The sequence below is a fragment of the Erpetoichthys calabaricus genome, chromosome 13 (assembly GCF_900747795.2).
Source record: "Erpetoichthys calabaricus chromosome 13, fErpCal1.3, whole genome shotgun sequence".
NCBI classification, from domain to species: domain Eukaryota; kingdom Metazoa; phylum Chordata; class Cladistia; order Polypteriformes; family Polypteridae; genus Erpetoichthys; species Erpetoichthys calabaricus.
In genome coordinates this window covers 40,113,660-40,130,558 of record NC_041406.2, presented here as the reverse complement: position 1 = coordinate 40,130,558, position 16,899 = coordinate 40,113,660, and the positions used below count along the sequence as shown (strand labels likewise).

Below are 16,899 nucleotides of genomic sequence, written 5' to 3'. Positions count from 1 at the left end.
CCTCGACACAAAAGGCCAAATGCTCCGTTATTATCTTCGTGAAATTCACGGTACGGACCGAATTAAATCACTGTCAGAGCCAGCGACCTCAGTGGAACAAATCACAACTTTATGCGTTCTCATCAAGAATCTGGAAGCAATCTTTTACAATTTAAACGTTCCGAGTGAACACATCATTATATCAAGATGCACAATGGCCTCACTTCCATGAAACATGGTTTGTGGTGGGGGTGAAGTTTCGCATAAATCATTACAGTTTAGGTTATTATGGCCCCTGTGCCTCTCGAAAGGAGAGCTCGAAAACCTCGTACCACCATTTCGACACTAGAAAATGCGTCTACTACTTTCCATAATTTGGGAAATTCTGTCCTCTGAGTCTTGGTCATTGCGTTAACCTCAAACAAAAATAGCAAAAAAGCTTTATCTGGTATTTAATAAGCATGCAACTTCTCTCCACAAAACAGCATGCAAAGTCAAGATAGGCAACATCAAGATACAAAACACACAGCACAGTTTTTCGCCGTTATTTAAACTTACCACCCAAGTCAGTTCTCCGCTCCCTGCTTCTCCGTTGGACATTTTGTTTGCTTTGTGTTCTTCTCAGTAACAGAATTAAATTTTAAAAACAACTATACAAAATAAAATCTTAAATACAAACGTTAAACCCCCTCCATCAATTTGTTAATCAAGCGGCTCCATCAGACAAACGTGCATACGGTTTATTTCTCGTTTTCTCTATTAAAAAAAATCTCTAAACGTCGATCTTTATAAAAGTAAAATGTCGGGGGTTAATCCAGAGATGCTACCCGAGACGAGGAGACTGCTGTGCGGTTATTGTTAAACTCGACGAGTGGCGGCTTATTTACGGCCTGCAGACGCTTCGGTTCCGAAAATTTAAAAAACAGTATAAATACGATATAAAAACATTCAACATAATACTACTGCAGTATCGTTTAAACATATACAAAAACAGGCGAATTCCGACTTAAATAAACATTCTGTACAACATTAACTCTTTCCCTCTCCGGTTTTCTTTCACAAACAATAACGCCACCGCTTCTTCCGTCCGGCATCACCGCCCGCAAAACGACAAACCCCTTTTGGCAGAATTGACCAATCCAGTGGTGAGATCTCCGCGAGTAACGGAAACAACCAATTAGAAAATTCGACCCGTAGACGTGACGTAGATACTCATAGCAACAGGAAATACCGCTTCATTTTGAGCGTTACAGTACAGTAGTCCAAATGGGATCCTTTACAAAAGAGGATGCAGCTATTCAGTTGTGCTTCTTCGCAAACTGGATTATTTTATATTATGGCTTTATTCTCTTGTTGGAATTATGTTATATTTGCTCTTTGAGAGCAAATATTTTAAATCATCCCTACATGGGTTTAGTCTTTTCCAGTTTAAGGAGAACTGTTGTGAGAACACAACATCCATCCATCAATTTTCTAAGAGACTTACACAGGTTTCTTAATTCAGTGTAATACAATGGAAAGCCAAGCCAGGCATTCCCAGACTTAATAACACTTCTTCTCGGCTTCTTCTCAATGGAACTAAGGAAATACAGTATGAAGCTGTACTGGAGATATTGGCATGAGGTGGAGATAGTGCTTTGACGAACCCCAGACAAGCATCATGGACATGCGTTCCTGAGAGGTGACTGTGCCAGATGTAGGACAAGTCCTTATCAGTTGCTGAAATCACTCCACAGGCTGAAAATCTCAACAGACGTAAGGATGAATGCTGTACTGGTTCTATCTTTTTTACTGCCATAGGCAAAAGTGAAAGTGTTGCAACCAAACCATGAATTATTGAAGGCAGTTTTTAATATTATCAAGTTTAAAGAGTGGTAGAGCCATGGGGGGGGGGAGGTGGGGGTGGTCACACATTTATGAAGAATCAAAGACGGGACTATGTGTGGGGGTGGGGGGGGGACTGGATGACAAAATCAAAATCGCCAATATTGTACACCCAGCCCTGGATTTGCAGATGGATGAAAGGAAGCTAGAAATTCTGAAGCCATTGAATGTTATCTGAATTAGTTGTTAAACAGACACATTTAACATTGCCGCGAAGGTGGTGGCAGTTTCTCTGAAGCAGTGGATCATCCCTGCTTTCAAAAAGGAGTACTGTACTATCTGGCAAATTAATCTGGCCAAAAAACCACAACCCCCCAGCCCTACTGGGAAAATTATACATTGGAACAGAAAGATGTCAGAATCTTGGCTTCAGGAAGTGCAAGGAATCTTTCTTCCATGCAAACTAAAAGCAGACTGCCTCCATCTGCATTGTTTATGATGGTGCATCATATAAGTAGATGATGTACAAGATTTTGGAGTCACTGTAATAATGATGAGATCCTTTGCATCATCTAGTAACAATCAGGCAACTATAAAGACTTCCTCACAATAGTAAAGAGAAGGATGGTAATGCAACAAGATCTGATAGCCTTTCTGAGACAATCTTGCAAGAAATAGTGCAGGGAAAAAGGAAAAGAGGCAGACAAAGCAAAAATGGACATTGGACAATATTTCAAAGTGAACCCAGTTGACATTTACTGAAACCCAAATGCTGTCACATAACCAGCAAGTGTAGCAACAACTGGCTTAATGTTCAACTGCATAGCATGCCAATTGCCACACCCAGTCAAGAGACTAAGCTAAACAGCTGTGGAAGTGCCACTGTGTTCATATTCTTGGTGAATCTACTTAATGAGGTTGCAGAATTTGTGCAGTTTTTGCAGTGTACAATTTGGGCAGTCAAGGGTTACTTCCTTGCTGTTTACTAATGATTTTGACTTTTTGTCTTCATCTTTCTCAAATCATCACATAAATGGCTTGCAGAAGAGAATGAGGAATGAGATTCACCCCCTGCATAACTTAGGACCAGTGGCGTTTATGGAATGAAAATTCTTTTTTCACACAAACCAAGGAGAAATACCTGTTCATAGCCATCCTGAGAAGTTGTTCAAAGTGTGAAAGAAAGAAAGAAAGAAAGAAAGAAAGAAAGAAAGAAAGAAAGAAAGAAAGGATCAAGCACTTAAATAGTAGCGCTCACAAGACCCGCTCCCTTTCTCAAATCCATTTTCTTGGGTATGTAGCCACCGGTAATCTCAGAAATAATCCTGACTAGGATCAGCCCATAGAGCTGGGGAAAATGAAGACAGGTGGTGTTGCCTCAAATCCCAAGTGATCAGTTTGAGACAGAGTTAGCAGTATGAAAACACAGGAAGGAGACTCAGCAGAAGAAAGATCATTAGAGCTGTAAGGAGGGTGACCAAGGAAGGAGACGACCTCTAGTAAACCTTGTGTGAGGGAGCACGGGAGAGACAATGTGAAGGACTTGACCCAAAAACCTGGAAACAGGCTAACAGTTCCAGGCCCAAAAAAGTTTCACATACAGAAAAAGAAATATTTTGCTAGTCAACAAATTGCATTGAGCATATCTTTAAAAAAATGGTAAATTTTTATTATGATGACTAAGTTGAGTCACAATAAACATTTTAAGAATATATTTTTAATATATGCCATTATTATCTGCACCCAAGAAGAGGATCCCCAGCTTAAAAAAAAAATCAAGGATTTTTGTGAGCTTACGAAAAGCCAAGAGATGGATACTGAAAAGAATAAACAGGAATAAAGGATCAATCAGAGAGCAGGGTCATTACCTGGACCACCAACACATCTAAATTTGGAATGAGAAAAGATGAACGGGAAGTGAAAAGCAAAGCAAGATTAAAACTGAAATGAAACCTGTTATCAATCTACTGGTTAAAGTTCTAATTCATGTTTTTTATCCCTTTTGTTCATTCTTGATTCTTCTATTTATGTTGATTATGTGCATCATTATTTATTTTTGAGGTTTTTTTTTTATGTACTAGGGGACTTTGCCTCTGCTCGCTTTGCTTGCCAGCGTTACACGCTAGTCTCTTTGCGGTTCTGCCGCTCACATATGGTGATACAATTACAATTTAAACAGATTTTAATTTTCATTTGAAGTGTTACATTTGCATCAACGTTTCTTTCTCTCTATTAAATAAAACGACTTTTTCGAATGTTTGGCTCTAAGATTTGTTGTCTTTGCAAAAGCTATTCTAACAGGAAACTGTTAACATTTTAATATGAATGGCATATCAAGATTTCCTTTGTTGTCTAATGTTATCAGTGGAAGATGTACTACATTACCTTTCTAGGATACATCCTTCTTTCTACAGCAATTCCTGCAGTGGAAGACGCATTAATGGTTGTAGATATTCTTCGGAATATTGCAAGTTGTTTTTTTCATCTTCCGCATGACCACCACGAACTGTTTCAGCATAGTCTATCAATACGCATTTAACCATTTTGCCGTTTTACTTTTTTTTTTTTTTGACTTCCTCGTTTCTAGGTGCTAGGATTGTCCGTGTACTCATTTTTTCTATTGATAACCCTTTGCGATGAAATTCTTCAATACGATTTGGACATAATACATCTTCTTTAATTGGGAAGTTAAAGTGCGGAAAACATTAAAATTTATAAGACCCGAGAGTGCAGAAAGTGTGTCTGACAAAAGCATTTACAAGAGTGAGATGTGAGAGTACCGTGTTCTTGTTTGAAAATGGTTGATAGGAGGACGTGACTTAAAATAATCTCATGGCAATATTCTCGTCTCGCGGGACTTGAAAAAATCTTTTCCAAAATGTCTCGTCTCCTAAAAAGTCTTTCACGGGACTTGAAAAAATCTTTTCCAAAAAGTCTTGTCTCGACTCGTAAAAAGTCTCGTCGAAAGATTTTTTAATATAATAAATAGATGTAAGCTGCTTTTTGTTATGTTTCATGTGCTTTGTGGGTGGTGCCCCAAGAGACAGGGCCACCTGCCAAACCCCACCAGAAACTGCCCTCTGCCCTATAAATCTGGAGGGTCTCCCACAGTTCCTGGAAGTTCATTTTGAATGTACCAGGGACTGGGGAGTTCTTGTGCATTGTGTTCTACTGTGCTTATTTGTTTCTTTGAATTTTTTGACTTGTTGATTTTGTTTTTGGCTTAACGCATTGGGACTTTGTTCTGTTGAATTGCCTTTGTTTAAGGAAAATGCTTTTGACTTTGTGTGCCATGGAGCTTCACTGTCATTGAAGAGCATTTTTATGATTTTTAAAATTTTAACATAAAGATTCTACAAGGCCCTTTTTGTGCTTAGTTGGGACAGATAGATGGGTGGGAATCCCAATTTAGAACATTTCGAACAATCTAGACAAGAATGGGCCATTCAGCACAACAAAGCTCGCCAGTCCTATCCATTTAATTCTTCTAAAAACATGAAGTCTATTACTAATTACTTTCTATATTTTGTCTGAAGGAAAGTGTACTTTGATTAATATCATGATTTGTATGCCCCATGACTCCACTTTGTTTGGACTTGGGAACAGCAGTTTTTGCAGCCCCATCGTTAGGAAGCACGATTCATAGTTATGGACACCTTCTCTAAAGGTTACACTGTGTGACATCACACATGTAGAGTTTTAAAACCTGATGCCATCTTCTATGCACTGTCCTTGAATATGGATATTCTGTTAAAAAAGACCTTAGCAATTATCCTATACAGAGCTCTTAGCATTTACAGTATTGGCAATGACTTTTGACTTTGATTTCAATTTTCACATTTTGGATTTTGCCTATAGTCCTTTTGGCATCCTGGTTTTAACTTGTGTTTGTTCTGACACACATTTCTCTTCCTGTCCTCAGTCTTTGCCTGTTGAGATATGGTTGTTTTAAAAAATATTTTCTGCCTTTTGCTTTTGTTTCATGGAGACATTGTTTAGCCCCCTTAGGGTTTTTTGACAATATACTATTTATTTTATGTTTCAAGTTCATTTTAATGTTTTTTGTTATTTATTTATTTTTATTTTTTTATGTGGACGTCACTATGTTGGCATGGACTGTTGTCTGTATTCATGTCATTGCTGTTGTAGGGCAACCAGAAAGAAAACTTCCTAGTTGTCCAAGAATGTGGATATGAATCACAAGAGTTTTCTGTGCATTTTTCGTTGCGCTGCATAGGTATCGTGCCAACATTTTTTAATTCTTTACAACGTTCTACTTTGTCATCTACTCTTTGTGTTAGTCTTGTCTCACAGGACTTGAAAGTGTCTCTCTTCAAAAGATCACGTCTCGTCGTAGGATAAAAAGTCTTGTCTCCCAAGACTTTTTTATTATAATAGAGAGACACCAGAATAATATCTAAATAAAACAGAAGCAGACTGCTAAAAGTGGAAGGAGCACACATAAGTATCCTAGGTGGCTGTTTCAAATTTATCGTGGCCTTCCTCAGTGTAGATGAAAGTCAAGAGGCAGTGCACAAAATAAAATTAAAAAAAAAGAGTCCACACCTGCTCAAAGCACTCTATTCTAGTCACCTGGGGCCTCATGTATAAACGGTGCGTACGCACAGAAATGTTGCGTACGAACGTTTCCACGCTCAAATCGCGATGTATCAAACCTAAACTTGGCGTAAAGCCACGCACCTTTCCATGGTACCTCATGCCCTGGCGTATGCAATTTCTCCGCTCGGTTTTGCAGACTGGCGACACCCAGCGTCAAAGCAGTGCTACTGTTCCTGTGTGGTCACCCTTTCTTTCTTAGATCCACATTCCTGACGCGGCTTTATAAATACCGTACACTGAAACTAACTGCATATTGTTTATTAGTGTAATGCATCTGATTGTAATTAACCTGCAACAATATAATGGTCCAGGGAATAGCCATAGTATTCCAAATACCATAACTGCTTTAGCGTTGTTACTCTCAATGCATCTTGTTCTTCTTTCAGCTGCTCCAGTTAAGGGTTGCCACAGCAGATCATCTTTTTCCATATTACTCTCACTGCACCACTCGGAGTATTTATATCACTGTATCTGAGTGGGGAATCACAGCAGCAGCTGATTGGAAAGAGAATTATCGGTACACAGCATGAAGCAGACGCTGCCTCAGCCACGGCAAAACGTTTCAGAGACTTCCCTGTACGGACTTCGTGGTTTAGAAAACGTTTCATCCCAAGAACTCTAAACGAACTCAATCAGTCCATCAAGTGCTCCTTGTAGAACTGTTTGTACTTATAAGTACAATCACCTCACTGTAAACTTGGGATACAGTTATAATATTGCACAACCTGCGCCACTTTATAAAGCGCGCATTTACATATGATGATGATATCATTTTTAAGATGAAATGCAGTAAAATATGTTGATTATATTATACAGAAAAAACTTTAACTTCATTTAAATAATCTGAATTGTTAATAATTAAACATGTGAGGACACGGTGCCGCAGCGCTAGCTAGTTCATGGATTGTTCCTGCATTGCGTTGTATTCTTGCTCGTGCTGACGCGACACTGGAAGGATAGACGGATAGAATAATTAAACATGTAATACGAAGATATTTCAATGTTCCTTAAAAGTTTTGAAGAATCTGCGTTCTAAGCTTACAGATGGCTTAACGTCTATTACAGAGCTGATTGTGTGGCGATTGGGTATTTGGAGAAAGAAAAGTAAGGACAGGAATTGGAGGTTAGTATGTTTGAAAGAGACAGTACTGCTTAAATAAATTATTTCATCGAAGGTCGCGCATGGCGCAGCAAGCCTCTTGCATGAGACATGAACAAGCACTGCGCCACCGTGTTCCCATGTTTAATAACAAGCTTTAACTCCAATCATCATGAAAAAGATATCACATATACATCTCAGTATTTTAATTATTCAGAGAGCTGTAATTTCACGAATGTAATGGATTCTGTGTCCTGTCGGAGAAAAAGAAAGCCCGTTTAAGAAGCAGGTAGTGATTCACACACAGAGCACATAGAAGATCAAATACAGAACAAAGCATTTAATGTGCTAATTTAGTAACAATGGGATTTGAGAAACTAGTAAATTAAACGATTTTAAGATGAAGTTTATGATGTTCTACTTTAATGGCAAAATTAACTACGTGATTAAAGTGGAAATTTCGAGATTAAAGTTGACATTTCGTGCTTTTTTCCCACTGTGTGCCTATTTTTTTGTCTGTACCCTAATAAGCTTTCATATGACACTCAGACGGTGGGCTATAACTTGCCTTTTCACGGCGACTTTGATATGTGATTTCTTTTTTATTTCGGGCACTGTGCAACTTTGTGAACTTGAGCTTTCAAGTTTCTCCGACACTCTGTCACTTGATCAACTTCATTTTGTTGATTATACCACTGTTTAAACCAACAAATAGTACGTTTTTCCTTTGCCTCCATTTGGTATTCGCTGAAATTCTTATATTTTCCCCCGTGCTTTTCCCATTGTCTTTTCACAGAAGGCTATTTATATTGATTTGCATATTCAAAGAGGTGTAATTCTGGGAGGAGTTGGGGCGGGACAGAAGGCGCGTGCACGTGCGTTACTTTTCACGCTGATCGGAATTTATGTAGCGGAAGAACATGGAAGTTTGCGTACGTACAGATTCCTGCATCTGGATTTTTCTGTGCGTACGCACATTCCTGCTTTTGTGCTTACACCATGTTATAGTGTGAGTTCTACGCATGGCGTTATGCATGAGGCCCCTGGGGTGCTGCAGGAAATGAGGAGGACTTGGAAACCTTATTATCGACTGTGCTAACCAGCTGGCCAAGGTCATTCTCACTTACATGCTGCAGAAGCTGATTACTGTCAGACATAACTATTTCATGTGCTCGTTTCTGCCTTCTGACTGTGGCCCTCCAGAGGTTTATATTTCTCCTGTGGCCCATCGTAGGAGTTTTTTGTTTTCCTCTCCTCCATTTCAGCTGGTCAAACAATCACATTCACGAATCAAGAATTTCATATACATCCTAAATCAACCCAAACCGTATGGACTGTTTCATTTGCTTTTGTATCTTTTCATTAACTTTAATAACATCAAACTGTTTCTACTCATTGGGTTGTCATGTACACATGCCAAGGTAAAATGTAGACACATACTGCATTTATTTATTTATATATATATTAATTAGGTCTGGTTGTTCTATTGTCAACCTTACCTAATTAATATATATATATATATATAAATAAATATATGCAGTATATGTCTACATTTTAACTTGGCATGTGTCAACCTTAACCCAGCCACAGGGGATGCACAAACCAGTGTGTTTCTTCGTGCCGGTCCCAAGCCCGGATAAATGGGGAGGGTTACGTCAGGAAAGGCATCCAATGTAAAATTTTGCCAAATCAATATGCGGACAACAATACAAATTTCCATACCGGATCGGTCGAGCCCCGGGTTAACAATGACCGCCAACAGGGTGCTGGCAGAAATTGGGCTACTGTTGGCCAAAGAAGAAGAAGGAGAAGAAAAAGGGGGAGATGTGTCCGGAGGCAGGAGGAAAGGAGGAAAGTAAAGAGAGTGGAACTGAGGGTAGGAACTTTGAATGTTGGCAGTATGACTGGTAAGTGAAGAGAGTTAGCAGATATGATGGAGAGAAGGAAGGTTGATATATTGTGTGTGCAAGAGACTAAATGGAAGGGGAGTAAGGCCAGGTGGATCGGAGGTGGATTCAAATTGTTCTATCATGGTGTGGATGGGAGGAGAAATGAGGTAAGAGTTATTCTGAAGGAACAGTATGTCAAGAGTGTTTTGGAGGTGAAAAGAGTGTCAGGCAGAGTAATGATTATGAAGCTGGAAATTGGAGGTGTAATGGTGAATGTTGTTAGTGCATATGCACCGCAAGTTGGGTATGCAATGGATGAGAAATAAGATTTTTGGAGTGAGTTGGATGAAGTGATGAACAGTGTACCCAAGGGACAGAAAGTGGTGATTGGAGCAGATTTCAATGGGCATGTTGGTGAAGGGAACAGTGGAGACGAGGAGGTGATGGGTAGGTATGGTGTCAAGGAGAGGAATGAAGAAGGTCAGAGGATAGTGCATGTTGCCAAAAGGATGGACATGGCTGTGGTGAATACTTATTTTTTTAAGAAGAGGGAGGAACATAGGGTTACGTACAAGAGTGGAGAAAGATGCACAAAGGTAGATTACATCCTAGGCAGAAGAGTTGATCTGAAGGAGATTGAAGACTGCAAAGTGGTGGCAGGGGAAAGTGTAGTTAAGCAGCATAGGATGGTGGTCTGTAGGATGACGTTGGAGATCAAGAAGAGGAAGAGAGTGAGGGCAGAGCCAAGGATCAAATGGTGGAAGTTGAAAAAGGAAGACAGCAAGGTTGAGTTTAGGGAGAAGGTGAGACAGGCACTGGATGGCAGTGAAGAGTTCCCAGACAGCTGGGAAACTACAGCAGATGCAGTAAGGGTGACAGCAAGAAGGGTGCTTGGCGTGACATCTGGAAAGAAGGAGGAGGAAAAGGAAACATGGTGGTGGAATGAGGAAATACAGGAGAGTATACAGAGGAAGAAGATGGCAAAGAAGGAGTGGAATAGTCAGAGAGATGCAGAAAGTAGACAACAGTACAAGGAGATAAGGCGAAAGGTGAAGAGAGAGGTGACGAAGGCTAAAGAAAAGGCGTGTGATGAGTTGTATGAGAGGTTGGACACTAAGGAAGAAAAGGACCTGTACCAATTGGCTAGACAGAGGGACCGAGCTGGGAAAGATGTGCAGCAGGTTAGGGTAATAAAGGATAAAGATGGAAACGTACTCACAAGCGAGGAGAATGTGTTGAGCAGATGGAAAGACTACTTTGAGAGGCTGATGAATGAAGAGAATGAGATGGAGAAGAGGTTGGATGATGTGGAGATAGTGAATCAGGAAGTGTTACGGATTAGCAAGGAGGAAGTAAGAACAGCTATGAAGAGGATGAAAAATGGAAAGGCCGTTTGTCCAGATGACATACCTATGGAAGCATGGAGGTGTCTAGGAGAGATGGCAGTGGAATTTTTAACTAGATTGTTTAATGGAATCTTGGAAAGTGAGAGGATACCTGAGGAGTGGAGAAGAAGTGTACTGGTGCTAATATTTAAGAATAAGGGGGATGTGCAGGACTGTAGTAACTACAGGGGGATAAAATTGATGAGCCACAGCATAAAGTTATGGGAAAGAGTAGTGGAAGCTAGGTTAAGAAGTGAGGTGATGATTAGTGAGCAGCAGTATGGTTTAATGCCAAGAAAGAGCACCACAGATGAGATGTTTGCTCTGAGGATGTTGATGAAGAAGTTTAGAGAAGGCCAGAAAGAGTTGCATTGCATCTTTGTGGACCTGGAGAAAGCATATGACAGGGTGCCTCGAGAGGAGCTGTTGTATTATATGAGGAAGTCAGGAGTGGCAGAGAAGTACGTAAGAGTTGTACAGGATATGTACGAGGGAAGTGTGACAGTTGTGAGGTCTGCGGTAGGAGCGACGGATGCATTCAACGTGGAGGTGGGATTACATCAGGGATCAGCTCTTAGCCCTTTCTTATTTGCAATGGTGATGGACAGGCTGACAGACAAGATTAGACAGGAGTCCCTGTGGACTATGATGTTTGCTGATGACATTGTGATCTGTAGCGATAGTAGGGAGCAGGTTGAGGAGACCCTGGAGAGGTGGAGATATGCTCTAGAGAGGAGAGGAATGAAGGTCATTAGGAACAAGACAGAATATGTGTGTGTAAATGAGAGGGAGGTTAGTGGAATGGTGAGGATGCAGGGAGTAGAGTTGGTGAAGGTGGATGAGTTTAAATACTTGGGATCAACAGTACAGAGTAATGGGGATTGTGGAAGAGAGGTGAAAAAGAGAGTGCAGGCAGGATGGAATGGGTGGAGGAGAGTGTCAGGAGTGATTTGTGACAGACGGGTATCAGCAAGAGTGAAAGGGAAGGTCTACAGGATGGTAGTGAGACCAGCTATGTTATATGGGTTGGAGACGGTGGCACTGACCAGAAAGCAGGAGACAGAGCTGGAGGTGGCAGAGTTAAAGATGCTAAGATTTGCACTGGGTGTGATGAGGATGGACAGGATTATAAATGAGTGCATTAGAGGGTCAGCTCAAATTGGACGGCTGGGAGACAAAGTCAGAGAGGTGAGATTGCGTTGGTTTGGACATGTGCAGAGGAGAGATGCTGGGTATATTCAGAGAAGGATGCTAAGAATAGAGCTGCCAGTGAAGAGGAAAAGAGGAAGGCCTAAGTGAAGTTTTATGGACGTGGTGAGAGAGGACATACAAGTGATGGGTGTAACAGAACAAGATGCAGAGGACAGAAAGATATGGAAGAAGATGATCCACTGTGGCAACCCCTAACGGGAGCAGCCGAAAGAAGAAGAAGTTCTATTGTCAACCTTAATGTATAAATACTTTAATTAGAAAATCTTTTTTTGATGGGAGTGAAGGCTTGTTCTGCACTTTAGTGGTTACTGTTTTCTTAACAATACATGATTTATTTTGTATGTATTATACTAACATTTATTAGAAATAATAATCTGAGTATTAATTAATGATAACAATCCAAGTGAATGTGGTATATCTTTATTTTTTTTTGTTGAATAATCAGTGGAAAGCACCTTGAGTTGAATGTAAATGTATGATAAGGTGCTATATAAATAAAGTTATTATTATTAGTAGTATAGCTCAGGAACAATGTATTCCTTATATTGCTCTCTTTTTTGTTTAAATTACTGCATCTACCTTCAAGACAGTAAATGGTACTGAACTTTTTGCACCACTTCACTGCAGTATGCTGCATCGCTTGGGCTGGCCTCATTTTATTATAGGCAATACCTTCAAGTCAAAAAGCTAAATTAGACTGGACATGCACACACACACACTCAACGGTACAGAGAACACTGCAGGGCCAATGGGTGCAGCCCCTCAGCCAGAAGCAGCTTAACAGGACCTGTGGCACAAAGACAATTTTGTGTACTACAAGAAGCAGGATTTGAATCAGTAACCTAATTCACTTTGCATATGTGAGAGCAAAGCTGATGGTTGTTATAAACAATTTAATAATGAGTTAAATTACAGAGGGAAGTTTATTACTTGCTTTGCACAACTCAGTCAGAAAGTTCTATTCCTGCCACAGCCCATCCTACACTGTAAAAAATGTCAGTAAATTTAACGGTAAAAATACTGTAAATGGTGAAAGTAAAAGACCTTTTCTGAAAAAAAGGAAAGTTACCTTATGTTCTACTGAAAATTACCTGTATTTCTTAAATAATACATTTCATTATTTTTTACAGCCAAGTTCTGTAAAATCAATATTTTTCTACCTTCAAAATATGCTAAATACTATTTATTGATGCATTACAATTACACTGAAAAAATCTGTTAATTTTACAGTGTAAAACTGTTAAATAGCAAAGGTAAACAACCATAAAATGTAAAACGGTAAATTGCTGTTTCAGTAAAACCGGTTACGATATTTGCATAAGGACACGCCCCCTTTTACCTTATTGTTCCTGGTGAACCGCATACCTTTGAATAGAAGGGAAAAAAAAACTTAAACTAAGTTAGCAGACCTATTTTTCCCTGCGTACTGAAGGTTTTTTGAGTTTTTGGAAGCAGATTTATGGTAGGTTGTATTCGATAAGCTGGCACACCTGTAGGACACCATACACCACAAAAGCAAACTTTACTTCCCCACCAGACAATGTGCCATAACTTCTTTAAACATTGAATTGTTTTCAATGTGTATAATTAAATGGTACATGTTTGCTATTGGTTGTTGTTACTTTAAATCGGTGTACTTGGGTTTGACCCTGACAATACTCTATGATGGTTTATTGATTGGCATTTTTATTATACTAAATGAATTTCTGGTTATGGTTAAACATTCCCTTCTGTTGGAATTTGTTACAAAGAAAAAACAGTTTTTACTGCAAAATTATACTGTAGACCTAAAAATATTGTCACCTTATTTATTACAGTAAAATTCTGGCATCCCAGCTGCCAGTATTTTGCCATAAATTTAACATTTTTTTTAAAGTGTACTGTAGTCCAAAAAATATTGTCACCTTCTTTTTTATGGTAAAATTCTGGCAACCCCATTTGCCAGTATTTTACCGTAAATTTAACATTATTTTTTTTACAGTATAGATAAGTGCTTATACTGTGCGTATGATAGAAATATTCGGAAACAATGCTTAAAAAGACAAACCTAAGAGTTGTTATTGTAATAAATAAGTTAAATTACTGAAGAAAGCTTCTCATCATTTTGAACAACATCTGGTGGGACTGTGCAAATGTTGTTGCAGAAATACCACTGACAGTTTCATGAAAGGATATGAAATAAAATGTTTCCTTAACCCACAGTGAATTTAACCAATGCATCCCAGTTGCCATACTCCTTAGCTGCTCTTTTCATCAGGCCTTATTTTTACACAGCACCTTTCACAGAGTATTAAGTCACAGGAAACTTAACAAAGCTCTTGAAAATAAACTTTTATGAATCATGATAACAATCCTAAATACCGAATAACTTAAAAAGGACAGCATTTACCTTGGGTGGCGCAGTGGTAGCGCTGCTGCCTCTTAGTAAGGAGACCCGGGTTCACATCCCCAGTCCTCCCTGCATGGAGTTTGCATGTTCTCCCTGTGTCTGTGTCAGTTTCTTCTGGGTGCTCCAGTTTCCTCCCACAGTTCAAAGACATGCAGGTTAGGTGGACTGGCGATGCTGAACTGGCACTTGTGTGTGTGTGTTTGCCCTGCGATGGACTGGCGGCCTGTGCTAGCTGGGATAGGCTCCAGAATGACCCTGTTCAGGACTAAGCAGGTTTGACATTGACTGACTGACATTTACCTTAAAAGCAGCTTCTGTTGCCCTGGCCGGTGTGTATTTCTTTTTAGTTGTATAACAAACAGCCACTGTACTTCTTCCGTAACCATTCACTTTTAAATATGTTCAATTAGCGAATACTCGTATCCAAAATTCGTTACACTGAAAGTAGGCAGTGTTGTTATGTTCCTAACTTTGTGTTACTAAAACGTTGAGTGACTTGCTACAGTATCCTTTTTTGGGTATTTTCTGTTTTTAATTGAAGCTCGGATTCAAGTAAGCATCTTTACAATCTGAGAACTTACAGCACTGCCTGAATGGAAAGCTGCAAAGGACATAAAATAAAATCGAACAGGACAAGATCAAGCATCTTATTGTGCATTTTCATATAGCTTGTCTATATTCACAAGCTATTTAGATGGTTAAAGCACTGATTTACTGAGTACATGTAAAGTTCCGAAGGAAATCCACCCTTACTGCAACTTAAAAAAAAACGACAAAAACGGACCCAAAGGAGCATATAAATGTCTCATATCAGAGGGGGGAAGCCTCTACTGGCAATGGAGGCTTAGTTGTTTCCACCCCAAGGAATTAAAAAGCAATATAGAGACTGAGATGTGAACTACCTGTTACCTAAAGTAGTGAACCTGACAGAAACAAACAAGGCATTGGGGGCGCACGCACAGCCCGCCCCTGGGACCACCGGCTTGGAGGAGGCGTTTCTTTTATGTCGCACCATCTGCTTTATCAGTTCAAAGGGTATAAGTTTAAATAAATAAATAAAATTTAGGGTGAGATCTGGTCGCGAACACAAAACAGCAGGTGTCAGGAAACTCATTCAAATCTACAAACCTCCTCTAGAGAGCATCGTAGCCTCGTCCATTAAACACCCGCTAAACTTTCAAAGACACAAAATCATCTAGGAATCACCTAATGGACACGACCCTCCTCTCCTACGTCGACAGGACATCGGGTCACCTTTTATTAAACAAGTTCGTGATGTTCGCCCGACCGACGCTTACGCTCAATCTTATCAATCAGTCGGCTTCGAGTCAAAGGAGCTTAACGACCGCAGTTGTCACTTCCAGCACCTCCACAGGAATTGAGGCGGTAGTTTAGGTAACTCCTGTTTTAGCTCACAACTGGTTTATTTTTGAACAGAGATATCTACAGAACAGGCTTATAATATTATAATTTTTAAAAATATAATAAAGCAGAACAAAAGGCCACACACTTTAATAAACAGTACTTTCAATTACGTGGTCATAAACATGTAAATTCATGACACAAAATACAGAGTACTTACTTTGAATAGGATCTTATAAATAATAATAATAATAATATGAAAAAATAGTAATATAAGTATTTTAAACATGTTAATATAAGCAGTCGAGTGTAATTTTACAATTACGACAGTTAATTAATAATCCAGCCATCGCTGACACTGCTGAATACAGTCTGTCCCTGCAGGAAACCGAGTGAGAAACCGACCCTGGCTGGGCGACAAAAAAATAAACGTCCGTAGACCTTAAGCACATTTAGATAACTCCCATTATAAAAGTAGGCTAATTTACTTAGTGAAAACTGACTAAAGGCTTAGTCGTATAACTAAAAACAATAAAAAGGACCAAAAAGATACTTATCGATCTCACATGATTCTGTGGCTTCTTCATCGGTTCTGTCCAAGCTCCGTCCTTTGTACTTCAATGCTTCTCCGTATCTCGAAGCTATAACAGCCTGTTTTTTTACTTCCGCAGATGCTGCTGATGAAGATGAAACCCCCCTGAGACAAGATGTTTCTAACAAAGGTACTTCTCGCTTGTAATTTAACTCCGTTCGGCACATTTTTGTCACCTAGGTATTGCGCGATCTCCAACGCCACTGTGCTTTCTTCGGAGACTTAGCGACACGCTATGTGGCTTTTGTGATTAACAGTTCGAAGCTGTTTTATTCCATAATATGAAGGGCGTGCGTTAGCACTGGTTAGCGCTCCTGTATCACAGCTCTAAAGTGTTCAATGTTCAAAGCCTCACTTTCTTGTGTGCGCGGCTTCGTGCAAGTTAACGTTAATCGGTGAATATTTTGGGAACCCGCGTTAGTGAGCGTGAGACACACCGCACGGCGTTCACTCACTCCTGCCTTAATTGTGCTTTATGCACACGGTATATAGGCTTTAGCATTCGGCGTATAACGGTTTGGTAACAAATTTAGAAAACAGATAGATGG

At 39.6% G+C, this 16,899-nt stretch overlaps 1 protein-coding gene across 2 annotated transcripts in view; it reads right to left on the bottom strand.

Moving 5' to 3' along the window:
• Window positions 1–16,425, bottom strand: part of top2b (DNA topoisomerase II beta) — a 136,280-nt gene extending 119,855 nt beyond the window's left edge. Inside the window, exon 1 of one of the 2 annotated variants that reach the window (XM_051935519.1) lies at window positions 16,326–16,425. In XM_051935519.1, the coding sequence (XP_051791479.1) occupies window positions 16,326–16,346 (21 nt within the window). In that variant the 5' untranslated portion in view covers window positions 16,347–16,425. Of the gene's footprint in view, window positions 1–537; window positions 1,099–16,325 lie in introns of those variants that run through there. The other variant, XM_028818156.2, reaches the window with a different exon arrangement.
• Between the last annotated feature and the right edge of the window lie 474 nt (window positions 16,426–16,899).